General features: G+C 39.7%; 1 protein-coding gene across 1 annotated transcript in view; it reads right to left on the bottom strand.

Moving 5' to 3' along the window:
• Positions 1 to 27,745, bottom strand: part of RASGRP3 (RAS guanyl releasing protein 3) — an 88,331-nt gene that overhangs the window by 16,634 nt on the left and 43,952 nt on the right. Inside the window, exons 4-11 of the mRNA XM_074947079.1 lie at positions 27,647 to 27,709; positions 26,021 to 26,152; positions 24,699 to 24,846; positions 16,022 to 16,195; positions 15,428 to 15,544; positions 14,824 to 15,099; positions 7,256 to 7,333; positions 246 to 362 (exon numbers count right to left, since the gene is read on the bottom strand). Of these exons, the coding sequence (XP_074803180.1) occupies positions 246 to 362; positions 7,256 to 7,333; positions 14,824 to 15,099; positions 15,428 to 15,544; positions 16,022 to 16,195; positions 24,699 to 24,846; positions 26,021 to 26,152; positions 27,647 to 27,709 (1,105 nt within the window). The remainder of the gene's footprint in view (positions 1 to 245; positions 363 to 7,255; positions 7,334 to 14,823; positions 15,100 to 15,427; positions 15,545 to 16,021; positions 16,196 to 24,698; positions 24,847 to 26,020; positions 26,153 to 27,646; positions 27,710 to 27,745) is intronic.

Here is a 27,745-nt window from a genome sequence, read left to right as displayed (position 1 = left end):
CTCATTTTACAAATAGAGCCCATAAAAAGGGAAGCCTGACTTCAAACTTCTGAAAGTTTATGCTTTGGCATACGGATACTGGGTTGCTGACCTGATCTTTGATTTTCAGAGTAAAGTTAAAGTCTGACAGTACAAGCATGAAGATCACAAGTTACTATAAAATAGAAATTCATCTTGCTCTTGGAAATGTTAGGAAAGGCAAAGTTGCTGTCCCCTTTGAGTAATATAATCTCTCAAATACTTACATCCACTAGCTTTCTTATGTGCTTGTTAATGATGGTTGGGTCAGGTTTTGGTAGCACTCCAGATGCCCACTCCAGTGGCACTACTGGCTTGTTAGGGGTCGTTGGGGAGGTAGGTTGCTGACAGAAATTAGAAAACAGTATTTTTCAAATTTTAATGATAAAACAAAGTTCATTGCTAAAGTAACACTGAAGTCCAGAATGACAAATTATCGGATCAGCGAGGCTGTGAAAAACCTGTTTGGTAAGATGCCAAGTAAGGTCTCAAGGAAGAGGGGAGTTCCTTACCTCACACAGCTCCAGTTCTCAGACTGTATTGCCCCCATGCTGTTGGAGTCCTACACCTAAGCATGCAGCCACCAAACCTCCAGGAGCAGTGACAATTGAGGGTGCATGCATGAATAGCCTTTCCCTGCTAACTGTCTCCGGTTTCTTTCTACCGCCAGGTGCTTCAACAGTAACCAGGCTCCAAAATAGAGGGGCGGAGGGAAGGTCAGTGTGGCACTGTAGAGACAAGACAATCAGAGAACAGGAGTTACACAAGGTAAGTAACTTCCTTTTCTCCTTACTGAGGTTGCCTCCACAGAATCACACCACTAGCAGACAACTAGCATTGTCCTCTCTGAGGAGGTGGGACAAGGAGCAGTGCTTGTTCAACAGTGATGAAAGCAGCGCCCTCCTGAAATTAACATTTATGCTTCGTGTAGTGTAAAGAGAATAGTGGTTTATGAAAGCATTGACAGAGTTCCACATAGGAGCCCTACTGACTTCTGATAAAGGCATGTTACGACTGCCTGGTTGGGAAGCTGCTAGTCCTAGTGGAACAAGTCGTAGATCTTTCTGGCACAGGGACTTTAGGGAGGTCATAAAAGGACTGTGGACTCAGCCTAATCCATTTAGACAGCCTTTGAGCAGGGGGACTAACCTTTGGATTTCTCTCCAAAGGCGCCAGCCAGCCTGTTTGATTTTCAGAATAGCATGTTCTTGTCTAAACAGTAGCTGACAGCTCATGTGACTTGAGTTGGGTGAATAACTGATTTTTTCAGTTCGTTGGCAGTTCTGAAAAGTTGGGAAAAAAAATTCAGTTTGACCCAAACTGACAATTATGCAAAATTTTGATGAATCAAAAAAATTGACAAAAAACTTCATTTTGGATCAAATGAAACATTTTATTTGACCTGCAACAAAACATCTCATTTTGTTTAGTTTCTGGGCACTGAAAGCAGAGGGGGAGTTTGGTGGTGATGGTGGCAGCGCTGCTAGCGGTGACTAATTAAATAGTCATTGGAGCAGGGACTTGAACTTGGGCCTGCAATCTCCTAGGTGAGTGCCCTAAAACCTCCCCCCTGTTTTGTGAACAGTGCTTAAGTTCCAAAAAATTATTTTGCCAGAACTATTCACGAATTTGTGTCAATGTCACAAATAGTTTTGCCTTGACCAAAGCTGCATTATTTGGCAAATTAAAAAGAAAAACATACACCCAGCTCTACATGTGATACCTAGAATACAATCTGACTCACCCTGAGTGACTATGTGGTTTAGGGAAGAAAAAGGACAAGATGAACTTGTTCAAGTGAAAGATCTGAGACAGCCTTGGTTATAAATTTCAAGGGAGGCCTCAAAATAGCCTTATCCTTATGAAAAATGCCAGAAGGTGGACTTGTTTATTTATGCCAGCAACTGAGAGACACCTGGCTGAGGCGATGGCAACCAGGAAAGAAATCTTCAGTGAGACATTGAAGAGAGATCAAGAGCCCAAAGGCTCAAAAGGTGCTTGTGTAATTTTAGCAAGCACTGAATTCGAGTCTCACAGGTTGTCAGGCTTCCTGGTAGAAGGGTACCGGCTCATGTGACTTGAGGCAGAGCGAGTTAAACTATCTAAAACTTAGGTAGTGTTTAGAATTTGTGTTTAAAAACTATCAATATAGCTACATATAATAAAAGTATTTTACACATTGCCATTGAGGGGGGGAAAAAAGGGGTAAAGGTTCCTATGCAGCTGTGTTTGGCAGGAAGAGAGGACCTGGGTGCATCAGTGGGGTGGATTAGTTATACCGTTGGCCCAAGGCTGTTAGGAGTTGAGGAACACATACACATTCCCCCTCACTGCTCTTGTAGTTTCTGTAGCTGCAAACCTAGGTATATAACTCCTACAATGAGACTGTGGAGGCAAGTTTAGGAAAGAGAAATCTCTATACTCACAAGTCCAGAGAGCTCAAGTTAATTCAAACAAGAAAGTAACGTGACAAATGACTCTGCACATCTATCGTGCTCAAATCGTTGTTTTATCCCAAGACTAACGTGCAAGGGACTTTCTTTGCTAGAGTTCATGTCTCAGAGGAACAGTTTGCTGCACCCCTGCAACTGCAAGTTCCACATTTTTGAAGTACACAGTCTTTTAAAATTAACACACTAAACTTATAACTACTCTGAATGAGAGTCTAGCTGATATTACTGCATTCTTATTGCTGTGGTCACTCTTTGACATGTTCCTTCCCTTTAAAATAAAAAACACCCATCAGTAATAACCCCCAAGCCCCAGAGCTTAGCAGAGTGATGTTAGGGTGTCTGGGAACCATTGCTGTATTAGGGAATGATCCTGTGAGGTACAGAGCGCTCTCAACTTCTGCAGACCTCAGCATATAGAAGGCATTTAGTACCTCACAGTATCTCTCAGTGGAGCTGAGTGGGAGGTGCTCTTCCCACCCTGTGAAAGTTTGGTATTCTGAAAATGTTCCTGTTCTGCATGAGGATGAAAACTTTTCAAGCTGAAAAGAGAGAGAGCAAGGGAGACCCCAGAATAGCCAATAGCTTGGTGGTTATGGCACTCAACTGTGAAGTGGAAGACCCAGATTTAAGTCCCTGCTCTAAGTCAGGCAGAGTAGGGACTTGAACCTGGGTTTCTCACATAGTGGTTGAGTGCCCTAGCTACAGGCTATTGGTTATTCAGAGAAGGGGCCAGGATGGTGTCTCTCTTGTTTTGACCAGAAATTCCATCCTGGGCCTGAGAAACAATTTCTTGATGATGATGAAGTGTTGTTGACACTGTTAGGTTACCACAAAAAGTTCTGATTTTGATGAATTAGCTTTTCAGACAAAAAAAAATTGTTTCATCACAGTTTCCCGACCAGCTGTAACTCTCAGTTCATAGGAGTGCTGCTGCTCCTGCTGGGAGAGAGTGCTGCTTGTGACACATGCTGAAGGATTAGGCAGCCACCCAGCATGCACAGCAGGTCCTATTGGCTGCCCTTCCCTTGGAGGTGGGGTAATGGGGAAAGAGCTTCTCAGAAGGGAAAATCCCTAGTCCAACAGGGAATCCCTTGCAGACCCACATGAGGGTCTGAAAACTTATAGTCTGTGGGGAAAACCCATATAGCTGGCAGGAAGTCCAAGAGAGCTGGGAGGCACTTAGCATCTTGCAGGATTGGCCTGCAAGTTTGGTATCTTACTGCTACATGACTATTGATGGAGACTATGGAGGTTTGGAGATAATGAACAAACCAAAGAACCCCTGCCTTATAGGTCCGTTGTTGCTATCCCACATGATTCAACATGGATTCACCAAGGGCAAGTCATGCCTGACCAACCTGACTGATGAGATAACTGGCTCTGTGGATATGGGGAAAGCGGTAGATGTGATATATCTTGCCTTTAGCAAAGCTTTTGATACGGTCTCCCACAGTATTCTTGCCAGCAAGTTAAAAAAGTACGGATTGGATGAATGGACTATAAGGCGGATAGAAAGCTGGCGAGATTGTCTGGCTCAATGGGTAGTGATCAATGACTCGATGTCTAGTTGGCAGCTGGTATCAAGCGGCGTGCCCCAGGGGTCGGTCCTGGGACCGGTTTTGTTCAACATCTTTATTAATGATCTGGATGATGGGATTAATTGCACCCTCAGCAAGTTCGCAGATGACACTAAGCTGGGGGGAAGAGGTAGATACAATGGAGGGTAGGGATAGGGTTCAGAGTGACCTAGACACAGGCCACACCTGGAGTATTACTCCAGGTTTGGTCCCCCCGTTACAGAAGGGATGTGGATAAATCGGAGAGAGTCCAGTGGAGGGCGACGAAAATGATTGGGGGTTGGGGCACATGACTAATGAGGAGAAGCTGAGGGAACTGGGCTTATTTAGTCTGCAGAAGAGAAGAGTGAGGGGGGATTTGATAGCAGCCTTCAGTTACCTGAAGGGGTGTTCCAAAGAGGATGGAGTTAGGCTGTTCTCAGTGGTGGCAGATGACAGAACAAGAAGCAATGGTCTTAAGTTGCAGTGGGGGAGGTCTAGGCTGGATATTTGCACACATTATTTCACTAGGAGGGTGGTGAAGCACTGGAATGGGTTACCTAGGGAGGAATCTCCATCCTTAGAGGTTTTTAAGGCCCGGCTTGACAAAGACCTGGTTGGGATGATTTAGTTGGTGTTGGTCCTGCTTTGAGCAGGGGATTGGACTAGATGACCTCCTGAGGTCTCTTCCAACCCTAATATTCTATGATTCTATGATATTTTCTTAACATCCCAGCTCATGGAGTTATGCAAGAGAATCAGCTTTAACCCAATAAATGGAGTGAACCCTAAATGCTCAAACCAGAAGATAAATAAAGAGAACCCCAAACATTTTTATAGCTGTTAATTTTTAAGCCAACCTCTATTCTTTTTTGGGGGGCAGGAGGAAGGTGAGAAGAAATTAGGTTTGTTTTGGGGGCAGAGGGGTGGAGGGGAAAAAGAGGGATTGAAAAGGGCAATATAAACAAGATTGTGCAGTGGCTCAGCTATTGTGTACACTCTTGTCAACTTAAATTTTTTTATATAGTTACAATTAAAATATAATTTGAGCCCAATTTAAAGGATACACTAGCAGAATGCTGTTCCTTCTAGTAGGGTGACCAGATAGCAACTGTGAAAAAACGGGACAGGGGGTGGGGGGTAATAGGCACCTATATAAGAAAAAGTCCCAATTGATTGCAGTGTTCATTGATTTAAGAGCCTAAGTCGCTTTTGAAAATGAGACTAAGGGCTGGTTTATACTTGAGTTTTACCAATAGGACTATGTCAGTTAAGGGTGTGATTTTTTTGGCAACATCGTTATACCAGTAAAAACCCTAGCATAGATACAGTTCTACTGGTATCAAGATGCTGTAACTGGCAGAACTTACTTTGCTTCCCAAACCAGAATAATTTATACAATATCAGAGCTTTTATACTGGTGTAACTGCATCCACACTACAGGGTTTTGCTACTTTTTAACTATACTGGCATAGTTAAAACAACAAAAAACTTTCTAGTGTAGGTGCTTTTGAAAATGTTACCCCGCTTTTCTAAATTTGGGTTTATAACAGTATATCATTATTGGTACATTGCTATCAAATGAAAATTGCTATAGCATTTTTTGGTACTCTGTTGCAAATGCTGAGTGTCACTGATTATTCATTAATTACTTATATAGAAGTCCCTGATCATTCATGGTATTGCTAAGGTCACAGGACTGCTTCCTGCAGTATTTGAAAAAAAATATTTATATAATCTTTATTTTAAAAAGAGACTGGAGAATAAAGCAGTGAAGTGTTTATTTAATTTTTTCATAGTAATGACCCATCATTACTTCTTGACACATTGCTACAGCAATTCAGTGTTGCAGTTGTTGATGGCAATGGAGGCATATAAGGGGTTTAGAGGAGACAAGGGATGAGAGAGATAGACTGATTAATGATCAAGTAGGTGTGCATTTTTACTACCAAATCATACCCTAGAAACCAAGAAGAACAAAGAAGCGTTACATTAATTCCAGGAATTGAGAGTGAATTAAAATCGAAAGCCTGTTGAAATAGTCAGAGGAGAAGTCCCCATTTTCAGGTATTTTTAGAAAAAGGTTTCTTTTGTTCTACGTTTGACCAGAGCAAAGATGACCTTACAGCACACTGTCCACAGTAACAGTTCTTATTCATGGGCTCAGCACTATGATTATATCAAGAAACTTGATTAATCCCCCAAAATGATTTGCTACAGACAGGGAAACAATGTATTTGGGGTTGCAAAGCTTTTAAAACCTACATAATGCAGACAAGCTTTGAAAAGACTGGATTTACACACAATCAACTTAGAAGTTTTGGGACCCAGTCCTGCAATCTGCTAAACATCTCCTAGAAGGTACCTGGGCTCCCTCAATTTCCACTGATTTTAGAGTTGAGACATGTGGCAGGACTGGGCCCTGGATGAGTAAAACAATATTGGAATTAATAAACTGAAAGTGGACTTCTTTGGAGTCCTAAGATTTTTACTGGAGGACAAATGGAAATAATTTAAATTAAGGGTCCATTAATACAGATTGAATATTTACTAGATTCAGCTACATTCTATTCTTCTTAAAGCACAATAAAAAAAACACACCAGTTTCTCAGGGTCCACTCTAATGTGTTCTTTTAAAGCACAGGAAAAATACAGATGTTAAAACATATTCCTACTGTAATATGATTTACATTATTATGAATCATGTTTTAGAGTGCAATATATAGTTGATGTTTGTATAAACAAAGTTAGAATGTGATGGGATATAAAATACCAAATCATTAACAGCAGACCAACCTTTGGACTAATTTTTTTTAAACAAAATTTTATCAATCATCGTCATCCAAAAATCAGAGAAAGGGACCCATGAAAAATATTTAGTTAATAGTAAAATTGTAAATGGTGTCTTAACATAAAACACCACTAAATTTCTTGCAACCTGTTGAGGCTTGGTTAAAAGCCATTAAAGATGAAATCTGGGACATTTTACAAGAAGCTTCTAAATTATCCCGTTTACAAATGCATATAAAAACTATAATGAGTGACCACCTTCATAATAAAAAACACATGAAAAAGACTTTAATTAAACTTGAACCAGGCAAACACCAATGGGTCTATTTTCTTCTAATTCCCAGGCATTTAAGGGTATAATCTCATTATTGCTACTATAAATATACTAAAATTGATATGCAACTGTATCCCCTTCAAAATTCAATAATAGTGACTTACTGATTTAGAATTCCTTGGTTCTAGCACCAATGAGAGCTTGTAAATATCATCTTCTGTGTGGTAGAGGTCCAGGGAAAGCTGTAAATAAGCAGGCAGGAAAACAGTGATATTTATTCGATCAGGTTGGAAATGACAGGCAAGCTTAGTAGTTTAAAATAAGGGACTCTTTTTGCTCCTACAAAAGTCAACGGGAATTTTCCCATTTGGCACTCAGCGTAAGTAGGGAGGCTTTGTGTGTGGAGGTGCACAGATATGCAAGAATACTATTTTTGATGGAGCTATTGTAACTCACTAGCAAATGTGTTACAAGTTGCCCTCTGTACTAGTCAGCAGAGGATATGAACTATTACAGTCCCCAGCTGTAGTATGTTACAACACGTCATGTTTGGCAGAACCACATTTTGACCATTGTCAAAGGATGAAAACATGTGCAAAGAATTACCCTGCCACAAACGCTTCATTGTCAGCAGCTCAGCAATCAACAATCCTGGAAAAAGAATCCAGTGTATATGAGAGATGCAAGAAGGAAACAAACATCCTGGTCATGTATTTGTAACATAAACAGAGGTAACATTTTAAACCGTGCTGATTAGAAATTGGCAAACTATTTGCAACAAACCTATTTGTTCATTTCGGATATTTTTACCTCACAAATTGCTTGCAAACATATCACAGAGTGGTTTTGGTTCAATGTTATTTTACAAGTGTTTTATATAACGTATTTCAGCCCACGAATCTCCTGAATCTATTTGCAGTGAGCACTAGATACAGGCAGTTCAAAACTCAAGCTGCTTTGATTGGATATGTAAGTCTCATGGTCCATTTCTATTCCCTGACTGGATGAACATAAAACTCAGCCTCAAGCTGCTGGTGCAAATACTTGTCATTACAAGTTCAAAATTCACCTTCTGCCCATATTCTATAGTGTCACGACAAAAAACTTCTGCCAGCAAACTTGTTTTCAAGGACAGACATCAACAGTCAAACCTGTCAGTTTTGTCTTACCATAAATTAGACTTCTAAGAAGAGGAAATCCGCTACTCTGGAGGATGAATGTGTTGACTGAGCCCATCCAGGCCCACAGAGGCAGCTCGCTCACTTGTGAAGAGCTTCAGTGCCATCTTACTCCCCCTCCCCCTGTATAAAGTCTGGTAACTGCATCACAAACTCTATTCTTCTGCACTTAATACAAGCAGATCACATTATGCTCTCTGCTGGGAAGTCCAAGGACTTTTTTTTTTTTTTTTTGGAGGGGGTGGGGAAGGCAGTGGCAATCTTTCCCTTTTGTGTTCCTGCCTCCGCTATCTTTTCCTCCTTTTCCTTCCTGGCAGGCTCAGACCCTCAGGACTCAGCAGAGGAGAAGTTTAATAGGATCAGTGCTGCTCACGGCTCCAGTCCAGTGATGGTTACTGCCGAAAGCAGGGTACTATACGCTATCCACTGCTTGTGAGCAGCAATGACCTGGGAGGGTCCCGTGCATCAGAAGCAGGTATGTTATTGCTGCTGCTCTGCAGAGATAATGCCAAGTTGTAACAAAGGAGGAAGTCCCACTGCTCAGATAACTCAAGAGAAACCCTGGAGACTGAGGACACTAGAGCATAGACCCTATCTCATGAGGTACACAACTAGATGCAAGCCAAAGGAGAAGCTCCTTCCTTCTGTGGATCAGCAGAGTCCTCAAATCCAGTGTTTCATTCCCAACCAATCCATCACTTCATCTCATGTCTCCAGTTCCTACTCTGCTCACTATGAATACCACAGGCACTCCCTGCTTATGTGGCCTTAGATCTTCATGTATCTGAATGAGCACCTTCTCCCTCAGCTCCATTCCCAGACCCTCCTGGATAGGCGTGGTCAACCCAATAGTCCTCCAGGCTAGTGGATTTGCTGTGCAAATGAGAAAAAGGGCACAAATACAGTAAAAATTGTTTGCTAAAAATGGAAACAAATGTTTGTGAATTACTTTAGCAGCTTTCACTCAGCTCTAACAATAATGATTTATCATACACAACGTCTTACCCACTCTAAACTATAAAGGAAAGAAATCATCAACACTAATGGCTTGGAGTATGCAAGAGGCAGGAGACAACATTACATGTTTCCTGTGATCATGTCACTGCATTAGTAGATTCTGGAGTAATTCTGATATGATTTGAAGTTATCTACCTTGCAAAATCAGGATTGTTTTGTTCAAAGATTTGAAGAGGTGCTGTTTACAGAATTATCTTTGACTCAAGATTTATGAGGAAAAAATATTCTGAAAAAGACTGGTGCAAGTGGCTTCATACAAACAAGTGATAGCTAAATTTCAAAATCCTCACCCATAACTCAGCTTCATTTCGGGAGAACTTCAGCGGACACATTAACAACAACAGATACTTGATAAAATTTTCAGAAGGCCTAAGGCACTTAGGAGCCTCAGTCTCAATGAAAATGGGACTTAGGCTCTTGTGAAAATTTTTACCTATTGTTCACATAGGTACCTATTTTTTTTTACCTATTGTTCACGTTAGAGATATTTGGATTCATTTCATACACGCAACATTTAGTAGGATCACACACTCTAGTGGAAGAGTCTTCCACTCATTCAGCTTCATTAATTTTACTGGTACATTGCCTTCTGAGCCTTGCAAGCCCATATTGGTGGGTGAGTGAGAGTGCAGCATTTGCCCCAGAGACAATAAATGTACTATGATGTAACTGTTAGAGAGAGAGAGAAGCTTTTGAGCTACACAGAACTCTTTTATATAACTGATGTAATATGCTTTGTTCATGTAGTTATTTACCCAAGTACATGTACATCCAAATTCTCTGTTCATATAAACAGGCAAAACTTCAGGTTGCGAATGACAGAGTTAGTAGTTTGAAATTTAAGGACCTTGTCCTGCTCCCTTTGAAGCCAAGAGAAGTTTTGCCATTTGGAGATAGGGTAAGACGGGAGGGTGTATGTCTGGGGAGGGAGAGTGTACCCATATTGCAATTTTTATCATTGATATTTAATTGTACCCATTTACACCAATAGAGATTTGGCCTTTAATGAGCAGATATGTTTAGTTTAATAAACTTAACATGTAAGTACAATGTAGGACTAAATATTGTCTAATCATAAAATCTTTTAGGGGTTGGGATTAGTTACTCAATTCATTCAAATACTAGTAAATAATTTAAAGATATACAATTACTATGTAGTTCTCAATACATCATACAGTTACAGAATAGTTACACAGCATTTCAGTGAAAGATAGGCAAAACTGCTGGGGAAAAATACCCTACTACTCCCTTTATAATGGAAAGTAGCTCTTAATTTTAAATTTAATTATCATTCTTGTTTTATTTATAAATCATTTTGAAAAATAAAGAGTTATAAATTAATTTTCTGTTTTGTAAAAGAAGCTTCACCAAGCAAGAGTTTGTGAGGGTGACTGACTTTCCATTCGATTTTTAGGTATTTGTCACTTTGCTTCGCTAGACTAAAAATGATGGGGACTTTCCAGTTATTTGCATAGTCTCAGAACAGGTTAGTTAAGTAACTGTTAAAGCTAAAAATAGAGAGAAAACAAAAAACTCTGGCATCAAATGTGGTTAATATGCTGTTGTATTAAATGTGTGGTAGATTAGCAAAGTACCTATGCATTATCTTCAGTCCTTTTAAGGAATTCAACAGCTGCCTACAGTCAGACGCTAATCCATGTTATAAGAGTAAAGGGAATGTGAAGTCACATCAATATTGGAGAGATTGTGCAGCAGGTATTATTATCCCAGCATTAAATTAAGCCTTCCCACGCTCCTTTCAAAATTATCGTTTCCCAATAATACTCTTGGGGGAGGGGGGAATGGCAGGGGGAGAACAGTATTATTCTTAGAGGTACTCTTCCTTAATGTAGAGCTTTTCCTAGAACCTTTCCCAGTTCTGCTGCTGCCTGACTACCTGCATCAGTTTTAAAGAAACTTTATACAGCTCACCTATGAATTTGGCCCACTCAGTCAATGGGAAACTAAGGGCATGTCTGCACTGCCCTGCAGTTCGGATTAAGGGGATGTGTTGATTTTGGTGTGCACCAAAGTTCCATGCTGTAACTTTCCTGTGTGGACACTGTGTACTAGTTTGTACTAATGGAGTCCTGTTTGAAGAGGATACATTAGTGAGAACTAGGGACCTTTAAGTTTGTCTGGAGTGTACAGTGCAGCACTTCGGTGCACATTGCTATTCACCCCAAATAATCCAAACTGCAGGGCACTGTATACATGCCCTAAACTGGTATAGCTCAAATGTCGAGGAGTCAGAGGGGAAGGGAGCATAGCACAGACCAACAGTGTAAGACCCTGAAGTGAGATTAAGCCACCCCCCTCTTTTAATTTACACCTTGTTCTTGCCTCAACTTTTAAGTCATGCCAAGATTGATTTCCTTGCACGTTAGTAAGGGTGTATAAATACATCTAATTTACACATCACCTCTGAATTTAGCTTCTAGTGCTTCAAGCCGTTTCTCATTTTGTCACAGTCTCCTATAGCACATTAATATGGGGGAAAATGTGACATGCACCAGTATAGCAATACTCACTTTTGTGACATTTTAGTTACCACACAGCTCTTTGATTTGTTTTCAGCTTGTACAAGCAACTGACTTTCTAGCTCACAGAATGTTCGTTTTTATACTGAAACGCATAAGGGCCAAGATTTTAAAAAGTGGGCTCCTAAATTCATATTTTAAGCACCTAAAATAAGTGGCCTGACCTTTAAAGTGCTGAACACTCAGCAATTACCACTGACATCAGTGAGAGTACTACATCTCATATGGGTGTTCTAAATAGTTTTAGATTACATTGAGTTAGATTATTGGATTAGGACTAGATTATTGGGCTCAATACAGGAGTAACAGGATGAAATCCTGTGTTATACAGGAGGTCAGTCTAGATCAGTGGTCCCCAACCTTTCTGTGGGAATAGCATATTTCTATTCCCAGAAGACTGTGGTGGGTGCCAGACACCCCGCTGCCGAAATGCCGCTGAGAAGCAGCAGCAGCAAGAAGCGTCGCCGGTCTCTTCTGGTCTTAAATCTATGAACCTCAGCAAGTGCTGTACCGAGATAGTTTCATGGGCTTCCCGTCCCTTATTCCTCCCCTCACTGTCCAAAAGGAATTAGATTTTTGCAGTGCTAAAATGGCTAACTTTTTGGCTGTTGTATCCCTAAGGACTCCTTGATGAAGTGGCCTCAAACTGGCAGAAACTCTACCACTGCCCCTGTGCTGGTCTACCCACTTTCAAGCTAATCTGACTACATACGTGGATTTTAGAGGGGATGTAAAATTCATCTTTAAAGAGAAATTTGGGCTGCAGCCTTTATCTATGGAGCAAGTAGATGTCATCCCTTAATCATTAACATTAACATTGTGCAATCATCATCATCATCCAAACTACTCAAAAGAGTAAGAGACACAGATTGATCAATGAGAAACGCCAGAGAAGGCAACGGCAAAGCCCCACACGATCACGTTCTCAGTGAGATACCCATTTAGTTTAGTTTTGAACTGTCTGACGAGCAAGTATACATCCAATGATTAACCTGTCAAGTAACTGAAGGCCAGATTGTTGGCAGTTGAGAGCAGTGAGAATGCTTGGCATGTTAAAGACCTCCAATCCCTTATGGTATTGCAGTCATTTTACACACGGGTATTCAAGCCTGACTGGGGAAGTCATGTACCAAAAGTTTCTGAAGAGAGTTAGTGGGAAAGTGGTGCCAGTACATAACGAACAGGTTGATTGGCTGATTCACAGTGAGATGCACAATACTGTACCCATTTACTGGCTCCATAAGGGAGCTAGCTTCTCGAGGCAAGTTAAAGATTAGAAGGAAGTTGACATTAAACATGGAAAAGGCAGCAATAGATCGAATACAAAATTATCCTTCTGTGTAGTGGAAATCAAGTACAACATTTAATAGTGAGGGAGGAAAAACACACTGGAAGAGCTCATGTTTTAGCAGGGGTCAACTATATTTAGTTTGCAATTCTTTCCAGATTTTGGCAGCAAATCTTAGCTTTTCTCTCCCCCCGTGATCAAACTATTCTCATTGACTTATTGACCAGTATATTTCAGAAATATTTCAGCTACTGTATGACTTTGCTATTAGAGTACAATAATAGATTCTTTTGTGAAAATTTTAACAGTTTATTTTAGTTATTTATATGGTACCAATCTGAGTAGTATCTAGATGTTGAAAAAATATTCATAGTATGACTCCAAGAAGGGGTTACAACCCCTGACTTCACTGAAGCCAATGGCAAAACTCCCAAAGGTTACAATGGGGCCAGGATTTCACCCAAGGAGTTTTAGGATACATTGAGCTATCTATTCTACTAAAGTTTTAAAAGCTGATGTGACACCACCGTGTTAAAGCAGTACACTCACTAAATGAAAAGCAGGTGAAGCCTCAAATAAATGTTAACTCATGACCAGAGTTTAGGGCTTTAACATTGCAGTATGTAATGCCACTCAATTAGAAAGTCAACGTAATGGGTCAACTTTAACCCTGGTGTAACTGAAGTCAGTGGAGTTATGATAGAGACGCATCTGACCCAGTATCATAAAGAGGCAAGCACCCATCTCTTACTCAGTTATGTCCAGTGGATGGTTTAAAAAAAGGAAAATGAAAATGGGATCCAACTTTTTGAAGGTGACTAACAAATGAGGAAAAAGATTAAAAAACAAAACAAAAAGTATTAGAGGCAAAGGAATCATAAGAATACAAGTGCACAAAACTATGGGCCTGATTCTGCAAAGTCCTGAGAGGTGTTAAGGCCCCTCAGGTCCCAGTGAAATCAGGATCAGGCCCTCTATGAACACAGACAACAGTAGTTCATGTAAATGTCAACAGGTAAATAGTACTTCAGCTACCACTTCACAGGATCCAGCTCTTGCCCTTCAGGCTCAGCTTCCTATTGCTTTGGTTTTTCTGTCTGAAGTCCCACTTCCTCATATTTAGGTTTGAAAGAATACGCAGACTTGAAAATGTACAACAGATTTGTGTGTGTGTGTATAAGTAAACAAGAAAATTCCCCACCCCCATAAAACAAATGAAGGTTAAATTAAAAAGGTATATTTTAACACAGAAGTTAGCGTGGAATCCATGTGGACTATCTGCATAGTCATATGGGTTTTGTTTGTTTGTTTGTTTGTTTTACAACTCTGGTTTGGACACAGTGAAAAATGCCAATGTATGTTTAACAACTGTAAATGGTCAGAACCTCTTTTTACATCTCACAGGATGGAGATGTACATCTCATCTACAGAGTAGGAAGTCGATCAATTCAGTTGTCTATTCCAGCTTCTAGCTCCAACTAGCGAAGACTGTATCTTGTCAAAGTCTTCTGTGACCTTATTCATGTTTTACCTAGACTGGCTTCTATTTTATATATTTGTCCTATTTATCTTCACCTTTATTAAAAAAAAAAAACCAACATACTAAGAGTGCTGTCCTGCAAATTCTTGCTCTCATGAATAGTCCTATTAACTTGAGTGCACCTACTGGGCTGTGACAAGAGGTGAATCAGAACCTTCATGACACTTACTGTTAGCAGGTTAATTAAATCCATATTTGGCTCTAGATGATGGGTCGCAGTCTGCAGGGAAACCAGTTCATTCAAGGTAATGGATAGTTGCTGCATTTTCACTATGTTTACTTTGTTCTCATCTATCCAGTCTGGAAAGACGACATGAACGGCTATCAAGTCTTTCAAGTGAACTCCTAATATGGGGATTTTGAAGCCAACTGAGTCAGCAAAAGCTTTGCGGTAGTTGCAGTAGTTTCCATTGGAGGAGACCAGTTCTGTCATCTCATTCCAGTCCTATAAACAGACATAGACGCAAGACTCTGTAAGACCATTCATAACATTTGTTTGATCTATTCTGAGTGCAGCTTAAGCAAGTCACATCAGGACGCTGAATACGTCCATTTTATCCCCACCACAGTCACCCAAAAACAAGTTCTCCACAATCAAATAGTTTTCCATCAAGAGCAATCTGATTAGTCTGCCTTTTAGGCTGCCCCAGTACAATGGTTCAAGTGTTCTGCTGCTGATATATCTTGTAATACCCATTACACACTACAGATATTACACGGTAAAGTCCGATATTTATATTTTGGATCCCTTCATATTAGAGACACTCTTGTACCTTTGTAACCTCGGAAGATAGATGAGAGTGAGTTTCTTTGAGACGAGAAATAGAGCTGTGGCTTAGGCCTCCCACAACTGCCATCAGCGTGTTAAAGTTCTGGAGATGAAGCAGCTTCTGCAGTGGAATTAAACATATCAGCAAAAAGACTGAGGGCCTTTATTGTAGGATACTGACTACTGCTGTACCTGTGCTAAAGCAGATAAAGTTAGTTACTGCTAAAATGCAATGGAAATTCTACAGAAATATAGATTTGATCATAGTATATCATAATGACCTAGTTTAGCACCTCTGATTTCCTGTAGAGCAGGACAACATAAAAACATTCAACTGACTAATTCCCAGAATGTCATCTTGAATACAAGAAGCCAAAAATGTGAACAGTAATGAGAAGTTACTATCAAATTTTCATATCTAGGAACATCTTTTTAACATTTTGATTTACAAATAGCTCAATGAATGCGCATCAGCTATGACTGAATAAGCTTTCAGCAAGAAAGCACCTTGCCTGCACGTCTAGTTCATCAGTTTTCTGTAGCACTAGTTTCTATTATTTCATTCGAGCAGACAAAACCACTCAAAGGTTAGTCTTACCTCTGCAACATTGATAAACTTTGTGATTACTTCTGCCCTTTGCTGGGGTGTTGGCTTGCTAAGAACCATCAGCTGGACCCACTTAGAGATACCGTTAAATAATGCAATTGATCTCTCCAGGGTGGGGTTGTTCTCCAAGCAGCCATGAATCACATAGCTTTGGTAATCTGTAAACTAGCAAAGGAAAGATTTACAGTTAAGGATTGTATAGAGTCAAAATGATATTTAAGCCACTTTTCTTTTAAAAAGTCCCACTGGTTAGAAAGAGACTACCAATTTTATGTTATTTCTTTAAGATGTGTTAATTTTTTTTTAATGAGGAAATTATAAAACATTACTCTCCTCTCTCTTTATATATAATCAGAAATACAGTAACAGACATTGTGAACATGAATTTATCACCTTCAGGAAATCAAGACTACAAGGAATGGATCAGCAAGGAAAGCTACCTTGTGAGAACTGCCAAAAGCCAAGCAGAGTTGGACCTTGCAAAGGTCTATAGCCAGAAATAAAAAGAAAACAAGAAAAGAAGCTGTGGGATGGCTAAACACTGAGGATGGGGTAGATATTAAAGATAATTTATGCATGGTCCAACACCTAACCCAGTGGGTCTCAACCTTTCCAGACTACTGTACCCTTTTCAAGAGTCTGATTTGTCTTGAGTACCCCCAAGTTTCACCTCACTTAAAAACTACTTGCTTGCAAAATCAGACATAAAAATACAAAAGTGTTACAGCACACTATTACTGAAAAATTTCTTACTTTCTCATTTTTACCATATAGTATAAAATAAATCAATTGGAATATGAATATTGTATTTACATTTCAGATTATAGTATATAGAGCAGTATAAAGAAGTCAGTGTTGGTATGAAACTTTAGTTTGTACTGATTGTGCTAGTGCTTTTTATGTAGCCTGTTGTAAAACTATGCAAAATATCTAGATGAGTTGATGTATCCCCTGGAAGACCTCTGCATACCCCTGGTTGAGAACCACTGACCTAAACAAATATTTGCCTCAGTTTTTAATAAGGCTAATGAAGAGTTTAGGGGTAGTGGCAGGGTGGCTAATAGGAATGAGGATATGGAGGTAGAAATTATCAGAGCCATAATAACGCAAAAAGCATAATAGGACTAAATTGTGGGGGCCCCCGGTTAATCTCTGTCCAAGAACAGTAAAGGAAATGGTACATGAAATTGCAACTCCAATAGCAAGGATTTTTAATTAATCTGTACATTTGGGGGTCATAGCCTCTGACTGGAGAACTGCAAATATAGTTCCTATTTTTAAGAAAGAGGAAAAAAAGGTGATCCAGGAAATTACAGGCCTGTTAGTTTGACCTCAATTGTATGCCAGGTCTTGGAACAAATTTTGAAAGAGGAAGTAGGTAGGGACATAGAGGTGAACAGTAATTAAGATAAAATACAACATGATTTTGCAAAAGGTAGATCATGCCAGACCAACCTGATCTCCTTCTTTGAGAAGATAACTGATTTTTTAGACAAAGGAAATGCAGTATATCTAATCTCCCTGGATGTCAGTAAGGCATTAAATAATTTCCCATGTGGAACTGTGTCAGTTAAATTGGAGAAGATGAGTATTAATATGAGAATTGAAAGGTGGATAAGGAAGTGGTTAAAGGGGAGAGTACAACAGGTACTACTGAAAGGTGAACTGTCTGGCTGGAGTTCCTCAGAGATCGGTCTTGGGATCAATCTTATTTAACACTGTGATTAATGTTAATTTTTTAAAAACATTTTTTTAAGGTTTGGCACAAAAGTGGGAGTGTGCTAATAAAATCTGCAGATGACACAAATCTGGGCTGTATTGCCAATACGGAGGAGAACAAGTATTATACAAGAAGATTTGGATGACCCTGTAAACTGGAATAAAAGATGAAATTTAACAGTGCAAAGTGCAAGTTCATGCATTTAGAAACTAACAAGAATTTTTGCTATAAGCTGGGGATGTATCAGTTGGAAGTGACAGAGGAGGAGACAGACCTTGGTGTATTGGTTGATCACAGGATCACTATGAGCTTCAAATGGGATGTGGTCATGAAAAAGGCTAATGCAGTCCAAGGATGCATCAGGCAAGGTATTTCCAGTAGAGACAGAGAAGTGTTAGTACCATTATACAGAGCACTGGTGATACCTCATCTGGAATACTGTGTGCAATTCTGGTCTCCCATGTTTAAGAAAGATGAATTCAAACTGCAACAGGGGCAGAGAAAGGTTGTTAGGATGATCCAAGAAATGGAAACCCTACCTTAAATAACTTGGCTTGTTTAGCCTAACCAAACCAAGGTTGAGGGGAGATATGATTGTTCTCTATAAATACATGGATAAATACCAGGGAGGGAGAGCAGTTATTTAAGTTAAGCACCAGTGTGGACACAAGAACAAATGGATATAAATGGGCCCTCAATAAGTTTAGGCTTGAAATTAGGTGAAGAGTTCGAACCATCAGAGGAATGAAGTTATGGAACAGCCTTCCAAGGGTAGCGGTGGGGGCAAAAAACCTAACTGGCTTTAAGTCTGAGCTTGATAAGTTTTTGGACAGGATGGTATGATGAGACTACCTACAATGGCATGTAGCTGATCTGTGACTGCTAACAGCATATATCTAATTGCTGGTGATGGGACACTAGATGGGGAGGGCTGTACGTTACTACAGAGAATTCTTTTCCAGGTGTTTGGCTGGGGGTCTTACCCATGTGCTGAGGGTCTAATTGATCATCATTTGGGGGGTTGGGAAACAATTTCCCCCCAGGTCAGATTGGCAGAGACCCTGGGGGTTTTTCACCTTGCTCTGCAGCATAGTTTATGGGTCACTTGCAGGTTTAAACTACTGTAAATGGGGGATTCTATGTAACTTGAAGTCTTTAAACCATAATTTGAGGACTTCAGTAACTCAGACAGAGATTAGGGGTCTATTACAGGACTAGGTGGGTGAGGTTCTGTGGCCTGCACTATTGAGGAGATCAGACTAGATTATTATGATGGTTCCTTCTGACCTTAAAATCTATGAGTCTTTGTCTTTCCCCACGATTAATCCCCTTCCGTTCTTTATATTTTTCTTTTAATTTTTTGCTGAGGAGATAACATTCTGCCATCAAATATATATTAAAGAAATGTTCTCTTATCATGCTACACTTATGAGGGCATGAATACAACAATTTCCTTTCCCTAGAGTGAATTCCTCTCCAGCATGCTGACAGATGGCATTGTTGACATAAAGAGTGAAATCCCAGTTCCATGGCTATCAATGGGAGTTTTGACATTGACGTCAAGGGAGAAAGAATTTCACTGAAATTAGACACAGCACCTATATCTTTCCCAATTTTTTATTTTTATCACATTTATTCCAATAAGAACTTTCTGTACAGGATAGGGTATGTCTACACTTGGTGCTTGGGCTGTGTTTCATAGCTCAAGGAGACACACTCGTGCTAGCTCTGATTGCACTAGCACACTAAAAATACAGGTTTCAGAGTAGCAGCTGTGTTAGTCTGTATTCGCAAAAAGAAAAGGGAGTACTTGTGTGCCACAAGTACTCCTTTTCTTTTTACTAAAAATACAGCGTAGCTGTGGCAGTGCAAGTGGTGGGATGGACTAGTCGCCCTGAGTTTGTGCCTAGGGTCTCTGACAAGCATGTACGCAGAACAGCTAACCGCCTCCCTTCCCCCCTGCAGTGCCGCTAGCATTACTGCAGTTACCTTCTGTTTTTAGTGCCCAAGGTTGAGCTGAGCTAGTGTGAGTATGTCTCCTTGAGCTGGGAATCCAAGTGTACACATATCCTTAGTCTGAGTTCTTCCAGGGCTTGCTCTCTTTGATGATAGTCAATCCTTTAATGTTCATAGATACTACTTTACAGAAGAGCTACTGTTAGTAAGTGTTTTACTTACCTGAATTTTTGGAAGTTCCCTCCCCCGCCCACAACTGTCCCATAAAAATGGGTCTCTGGCAGATTATGGCCTTACTGTAATTTAAGTACAATATTCCTCAGGATACCAGGCCAGAATGCCTTTTTATCAGTCTAGTGATAAGGAATTGCTTAGGCCATCAGATGGCCTCCTAGTACACCCATGTATTATCAGACACTTCAGTGCTGAAGGTACCCAATATCTCACAGATGCTGCTCAGAAGCTTTCAAATCTTCTCTTTGTTTAAACTATCTCCAGTCTCCTTTTCCTCCCCTTATCTGTATTTTTATGCCTTTATTCCACTGTGAACCCTCCAAAATAAAGAAGTAGTTTGACTTTCCTGGACAGATTGAGAATTACAACAAATTCAGTGGCGTTATATATGTTGCCCCCACATAACAGCTATCTGCTTCTCTGTGACAACTCTCTGACTGCTCCTCTGAGAGTCAGATAGGAGGCCTTGTGCAGAGCCCAGTGGACTAAGTTTATCTATCAACCTCCATCTTCACAAGGCTGCCCTTCCACCCACCCCGTAGTCCCTTTTAATTGTCAGTGTGCTGCCACCCTTATTACTTACTAGTAACCAATCTAACCTTTATTTAAAAATTAACACCTCGCAGTTAACACCCTCTTTAACTTCTGTATCATGCCAGAAAGAAAATGTAAGTTTAATTGACTTCAGTCCTGAATCCTAAAAAGCCTAACTAGTTATGGAAAAGTATCTGAGCTAGTAAATTCAAACAGAGGCATTAGCTATTAGTGTAACTGTCTGATTTCAAATATCAACCACCAACATAGCCACCATTCCTGCAGGTCTGAAGAGTCCCTGTTCTGGGAATGCCACAAAACTTTCATATATATATATAAAATTGAAAAAGCCATCCCCCTGTTCTTTGGCATTGCCATCTGCCAGAAAGCCTTTCCTCTTCCTCCATGTTTTCACTGGGCCCTGCATTATACAGTTCATTATCATTTATTCTTCAGCTCAAATTCCTCCCCATTTTTTCACATGCAGAATAGTGTAAAGTTTACTTTGAATTAATGTAATGATTTAAAAGAGAAACCCCAATTATACCTGTTTCTTTTCCTCATTTTGTTTCCCTCTCTTGAAGAATCAAGGAACAAAGATTTTGGACAAAGATTTCTTTCATTTCCCTGATCTTCCTCATAACACCATCTTTCTGCTGAAAATAATGGAATCTGGAAACCCTACTCTGGGATAGTTTCTGTTTACTACTAGAAGAGCTACAGTCATGAGAGCTTTGTCTATGGACACTTCACTAGTTGAATCCAGGTTTAACAGATTTTTAATTAGTGTTGGTACATACAAAACTGGGTTACCCTTTCTGAGGTTCTTGAACACATTTAATTCTAATATTGTTCCTCTGGTCTCTGTTTTAATTGTCATCCAATTTTGTCTGAAGAATCTCCTCCTTTTGTTCCAGATGTATGACTCTGATCAAGAAAGGTGATTAGGTTTGAATTTTCCTCAGTTCCCACTTCTACTGAGGTCATTCTCCTCCAACCGTCAACTCCAAGGAGATCTTTTACATCTGGCTTTGTAGCAGGCATTACTGTCTTTCAGCACAAGACCTCCTTAGTGCCATCTTGCCTAGCTCCTTGGGAACAATATCATCTTGCTGTAGGGTTTAATCAGTTTTTGCAATTTAGTAAAATACTACATATTAGCAAGATCTGCAGAGTGAGCTGATAGAGACCAATACAACAGCTGCTCTGCCAACGTAGCACACTTATGCTTACATTACTAGTTTAAGCATTTGGGATCCAAGATTTTGTTTTGTGTGGTGGAGGAATTAGAGCAAATGTAGGGATCAAATTTAGGGCCTACCAACCGCAACAGTTTCCCTTTAAGAGTACAATGCTGGAAAGTTATCCATAAACATTGCAGTCCATAAATCAAGAACTAAAAGAGAAGGAAATTTGCAATATGTTTTAAGAACTAAGAAGTCTTAACAATGGCCCCTTTCTTCACCTCTCTTATGCATCATGGAGCAAAAATCAAGTCACCCGGTGGATAAGCACATTTATGAATCACTAATCACCATAATAGCTGGATACCTTTTATCTTGTTTATATCAAGATAATGAACAGCTGTCCCCAAAATAGGGAGTGTTGACTCTTTTTCTCCTCTTCTCAGCAATTGAGAACTTGGGTGGGTGGTGGAGAGAAGCCACTCCCTTCAGCACATAAATTCTGAGGTTTCTCTGAATTCAGAGGTGGGAGAGTAGGGAGAACTACAAATTCTGGGGGAAACACTGGAACCGGCAAAATTGAAATCAGCTAGTAACTATGTGTAAGGATGAGCATCAGAATGGAATTATTCCCATAATGCAATAGCTAAGGCAGAAGCCTATTGACAATGCAAAGAAAAGGGAGTTGAGAGGATAGGAGGATCTCCAGGGAATCAGGGAGAGGGAAATGAAGCCAGGAGAATGAAAGAATAGTGTTTCAGAAGGTGAGGAGGTTGGGAGTGGGGGGGTCAGATGAGCTCCAGGCTCCATCTGAAACAAAGCCTTTGAGGGTTGCTGATCACTAGTTAAATATTTCCCCAAGAAACAAAAGGCACTGATTTGTTATTTTAAGTTTGGTCAAAACAAATCCTTGCTCATGGTTGTAGCCCTCACTCAGAATTACTGCAGAGGATTAATTTTTTATGGTAAAAGTTATAACTCATGAAAATATAATGGAAGTATTGATCCAACCTTTGCTACAGTATTATGAATGATGGGATGTGATACTAGAATCACGCAAGTGTAGGACCAAGAAAGAACCTCAAGAGGTCATATAGTCCCCGCTCCCACAGTAAGGCAGAATTAAGTACTCCTAGACCATCCCTGACTGGTGTTAGTCTAACCTGTTCTTAAAAACCTTCTTGGATGGCAATTCCACAACCTCCCTTGCTGCAAACTAGGCTGATTGCTTGTTCTCGATGTCTACTGAGGGTAGAACAAGAAGTAATCGTCATCCTCTGCATAACATTTTACATATTTGAAGAATGTATGTCCCCCTGCAGCTGTCTCTTCTCTGAACAGTGGGGGAATGGTAAATAATTAAGGTCACTGATTCAGAGCAATCTGGATCACTTGGCAAACTGGGTGCAAGCAAACAATATGCTTTTTAATATGACTAAATGTAAACGTATATGTCTAGGAACAAAGAATGTAGGCCATACTTACGGATGCAGGACTCTATCCTGGGAAGCAGTGACTCTGAAAATGATTTGGGGGTCATGGTGGATTAGGGTTGCCAACCCTCCAGGATTATCCTGGAGTCTCCAGGAATTAAAGATCAATCTTTAATTAAAGATTATGTCATGTGATGAAATCTCCCGGAATTCGTCCAACCGAATTTGGCAACCCTATGGTAGATAAATCAGATGAACATGAGCTCCCAGTGTGACTCTGGCCAAAAGAGCTAATGCGATCCTGGGATGCATAAAGAGTGGAATCTTAAGTAGAAGTAGAGAGGTTATTTTTACCTGTGTATTTGGCACTGGTACTACCACTGCTGGAATACTGTATCCAGTTCTGGTACCCACAATTCAAGAAGTATGTTGATAAAATGGAGAGGGTTCAGAGAAACACCATGAGAATGATTAAAGGATTAGAAAACATGCCTTGCAGAGATAAACTAAATATATTGAGAATTTCAAGTCTAACAAAGGTGGTCAAGGGGTGACTTAATAACAGTCTATAAGTATCTATATCGAGAACAAATATTTAATAATGGGCTCATCAATCTAGCAGAGAAAGGATAACAACATGATCCAATGGCTGGAAGTTGAAGCCAGAAAAATTCAGACTGGAAATAAGCATAAATTTTTAAGGGTAAATAGTTCCAATGGTTAATTACTCTCCCCAAGGATTGTGGTAGATTCTCCATCACACACAATTTTTAAATCCAGATTGGATGTTTCTCTAAAAGCTATGCTCTAGGAATGATTTTGGGGAACTTCTACGGCCTGTGTTATATAGAAGGTCAGGCTAGATGATCACAATGGCCAATACTTTCAACCTTTCCTTAAGGGCATGTTTTCTAAACTTCTTACTTTTGTTGCCCTCCATTGGGCTCTCTCCAATTTGTTCACATCTTTCTGAAAGTGTGGTGTCCCAAACCATATTCAATACTCCAGCTGAGGCCTTACAGCATTGCCAAATAGAGTGGAATGATTACCTCCTGTGTTTTACATATGACACTCCTGTTAATACATCCCAGAATGGACATTTTCCTTTTTCGCAACAACATGATATGGCTGGTTCAGTTTCCATTTGTGATCCACTTTAACCCCCAGATCCTTTTCTGCAGTACTGCTGCCTAGCCCGTTATTTCCCATTGTGTATTTCATAATTGCAGTACTTGGCACTTGTTTTTATTGAATTTCATCGTATTGATTTCAGACCAGTTGTCCAATCAAGGTAATTTTTAATTCTGATCCTGTCCAAAGTGTTTGCAATCCCTCCCGTTTTAGCATCACCCGCAAACTTTATAAACATATTTTTCATTCCATCATCCATGTTGTTAATGAAAATATTGAACAGTACTGGACACAGGACAGAAACCTGCGGGACCCCACTTGATTCATCCTCCCAGGTGTTATAAATATTTGCTACAATTAAATGGGGTACAACATAAAAGTGTTATAAATGTTAAAGCTGGAAAACTCTCTCAGTTTAAGCATATAGCTCTGGTCAGATTATAACTGAGTGAAACAAGAAGTTGTAGGCTTCTTACAGCAATCCTTCTAAAAGATTTATGCTCCAGAAAAGTGAGGTGTTCAGCTAATTCAACGGGTTCCAGGTGGTCAAACAACAGGCAGGCTTTTCCCTTCTTGGAAGTTTTTTTCCTCTGTGTGACTCTTCTCATCCAGTCATAGGAGGGACTGCAACAGAAAAGAGGTACAATCAGCAGATCCTGTCCATGCAAAAAACTCATGTGAACTGTAATCTGGGCGTACAGAATAAAGTTAACCAAGAAACTGATCAAGAGTTCCCTGAACTATGACATCCAGCATATTGTGAACATTCAGAATAGAAAGATCTCTTCCAGTTTGCAATAGATTATATGAACTTAATAGGTACTGTCTGAACTGATATACAGCAGTAGAGCTATATATCTGGCACTCAAGAACAATTCTTTATTCTGTGTTACACTGTATGACCTAATTCAATAGGACCTAATGGCTACATTTCATCTAAGATCAAATTCAGACCAAAAATTGGATAATGTCACATGTGTGGTGTGTTTTTGTTTTGTTTATATCTGGAAGACTACAAGCCCTGAAAAATGGAAAAAAAGAAGAAAGGGCATCCGTGAACTACATATGACAGCTAGGAGAGTACTTTGCTCTGCTGACATACAACTGAGCTTCACATATACTCACTTTACTGAACTTTTGTTTGCATGTATGTGTTTTGTTGTTCCTCCACAGGCCCATCCTTTATATTTGGCTGCTGTAGAGATGCACCATTGAAATGCTATTATTTTATTCTAGTACGATGTAGACATTTAGGAACCCCTTTTCAAAAACAAAGCACTAGGACTAAGCCTCCTAACTTTTGGATATCCATGGGAGTTAGGTAGCTAAATCCTAGAACTAGTGAGGAACTGGAATTTCTGTTTTGTGGGAAATGCCAAGATTTTAACTTTGTTTTTGTTCCAAATTAGAATGAAATCTCAAATGTGAAAATTTCTTGCAAAAGAAACATAGTATTCTTTACATATCTGGCATGAGCTTTGCAACATATAGAACCAGGAACAGTGTATATTCATATTTATATAAAAATACAGCAATTCTTCTTCACTACAATTCAATATATGTGACACTTGCCAGTCTATATTATCCCAAATGGTATTTAGTGTTTTAGAACTTTATTTCAGTTTCGGAGAGATCATCATCTTTTTGAGAATTACTTCCTAGTGCTCACTATACCATCCCTTTAAACCAAAATGGGATCCTCAATATCACATAGTGCATTCTGTACAGAGTAAGGGCTCTGGTGTTACAAAATATGGAAAGAAAGGTGCCTGTGGAACCTGACAAATGATATTCTTACATGCTGGAGATGTCAATAAGGTGGACGTGTTCCTCATAACCAAGCTGGCTGGCTACTTCCCGGAACTCCTCAGTCAGACGAATCAAACCAAGATCCAAGTTAAATTCTGCTGGAAATTCCAAAATCCAGTACCTGAAATTATGGGAGAAAGGTTATCCAAAGATCCAGACATAACATTCTGTGAGTGCACAGATGCATGCCATGATTACTCAGCCACCATTCACATGGCACTCAGAAGAAATCATTGGTGATCCAAAGTCACAAATGTGGTAAACAGCAGTCCCACCACTGCTTCCAGTAACTGAACAAGTATGCTTGACAAATTCTGACATGCTTCATCCAACAGAAGACAACGAAACATATGCAAAAGCCTCTTATTGCATACTTTCCCCAAGTTAGCACATTCCCTTCAGTGGAACACAGTGGGATTCTTCTGAGGTGCATTTTAATGGGAGTTAGGCACCTAAGTGACATTTGCACCTTTCAAAATATACTCTACATTTAGGTGTAAGGCCTTGCCTATATGGTTGATACTGAAAAAGCTTTCCCGAAGTGTGAATTTAGACAGGTATAGTTATGCCAGTATAATACTCCATGAGGACACTTTTGTTCCAGTATAAGTGGGTTTTTTTTGGCTTTAGCTTAACGCCTTCCCAAGCAAGATAAGCTACACCGAAAAAAGCTCCTCATGCTGGAGCACAAGCATCCACATTGGGATGGGCTACAGGAGGGTGGTGTTAACCAGCATAGCTCTATCTGTTTAAATTCACACCTTACCTTGTACTGAAAAAAGAAAAAAGAAAAACCCAAACTAAACAGTTCCGTTCAGAGGTGGCCTTACTAGATCAATATTCAGGTAAAGATGTCAGAAAATTTTACCAATTTGACAAGGCAGCACCTGCCATACATTCTCCTGATCCTATATACCAGATACTTGGGGCATCACTGAAGTTGCTAAAGCATCTTCTCTTAGGGTATATTTCATTGCAAATAAGCATGTTAACATGGGTTAGCTAATTCACATTAAAATAGCAGTGAAGACAAGGCAACTTGACTTTTAACTCAGGTTAATAGCTCAAGTTAAAGCCTATAAGGAAGCTGGGTGTTGAACTTGAGCAGCTAACCCAAGTTAAAAGTCAAGTTGCCTTGTCTTCATTGCTATTTTAATTTGTGTTAACGCACATTTTTGTTTGTTTGCTTTGCAAAGACATACCCTTGGTTTGAATTATCTAGGGGTCACATGAACTGAAGTGAACAATCCAGGGACAATCTTTCTATACTACTCTAGATTACACTATGACGTACCCCTCCCCCCAGCTTTGCATGCTGTGCCAATCTAGTCTGAGTGTTAAACCTCAAAGAACAAATACCAGTCAAACTGTAGCATGAGTTTTCAGTAAGCTCTTTAGCTTGATACAGTGTAAGTGTTCAAAAACCTGAATAACCCTAGTTGAATAACTGTGCTCTGAATAGGATTTTCCCCCAACCCCATGTTTGTAAACTAGTCCAAGAGAAAGCATTAGTAGAGGTAGACTGACTTGGTTTAGGATTTTTTATTATTTGTAAAAATTGACTATTCAGAGTTATAAAAACCAAATCCCAGTGAAAAAAAATCAGCATTTTTACCTCATGAAACAGCAGATTTTTAAGCGGAATTCACTGCATTTTTCGCCACTGGCATCTCTATAGGTAGATTAGTTAAAGAATAAGCTTCATAATCATGGT

The sequence above is a fragment of the Natator depressus genome, chromosome 3 (assembly GCF_965152275.1).
Source record: "Natator depressus isolate rNatDep1 chromosome 3, rNatDep2.hap1, whole genome shotgun sequence".
In the NCBI taxonomy this organism is placed as follows: domain Eukaryota; kingdom Metazoa; phylum Chordata; order Testudines; family Cheloniidae; genus Natator; species Natator depressus.
Note: the sequence above shows the minus strand (reverse complement) of the source record. Positions and strands in the feature narration are given on the sequence as shown.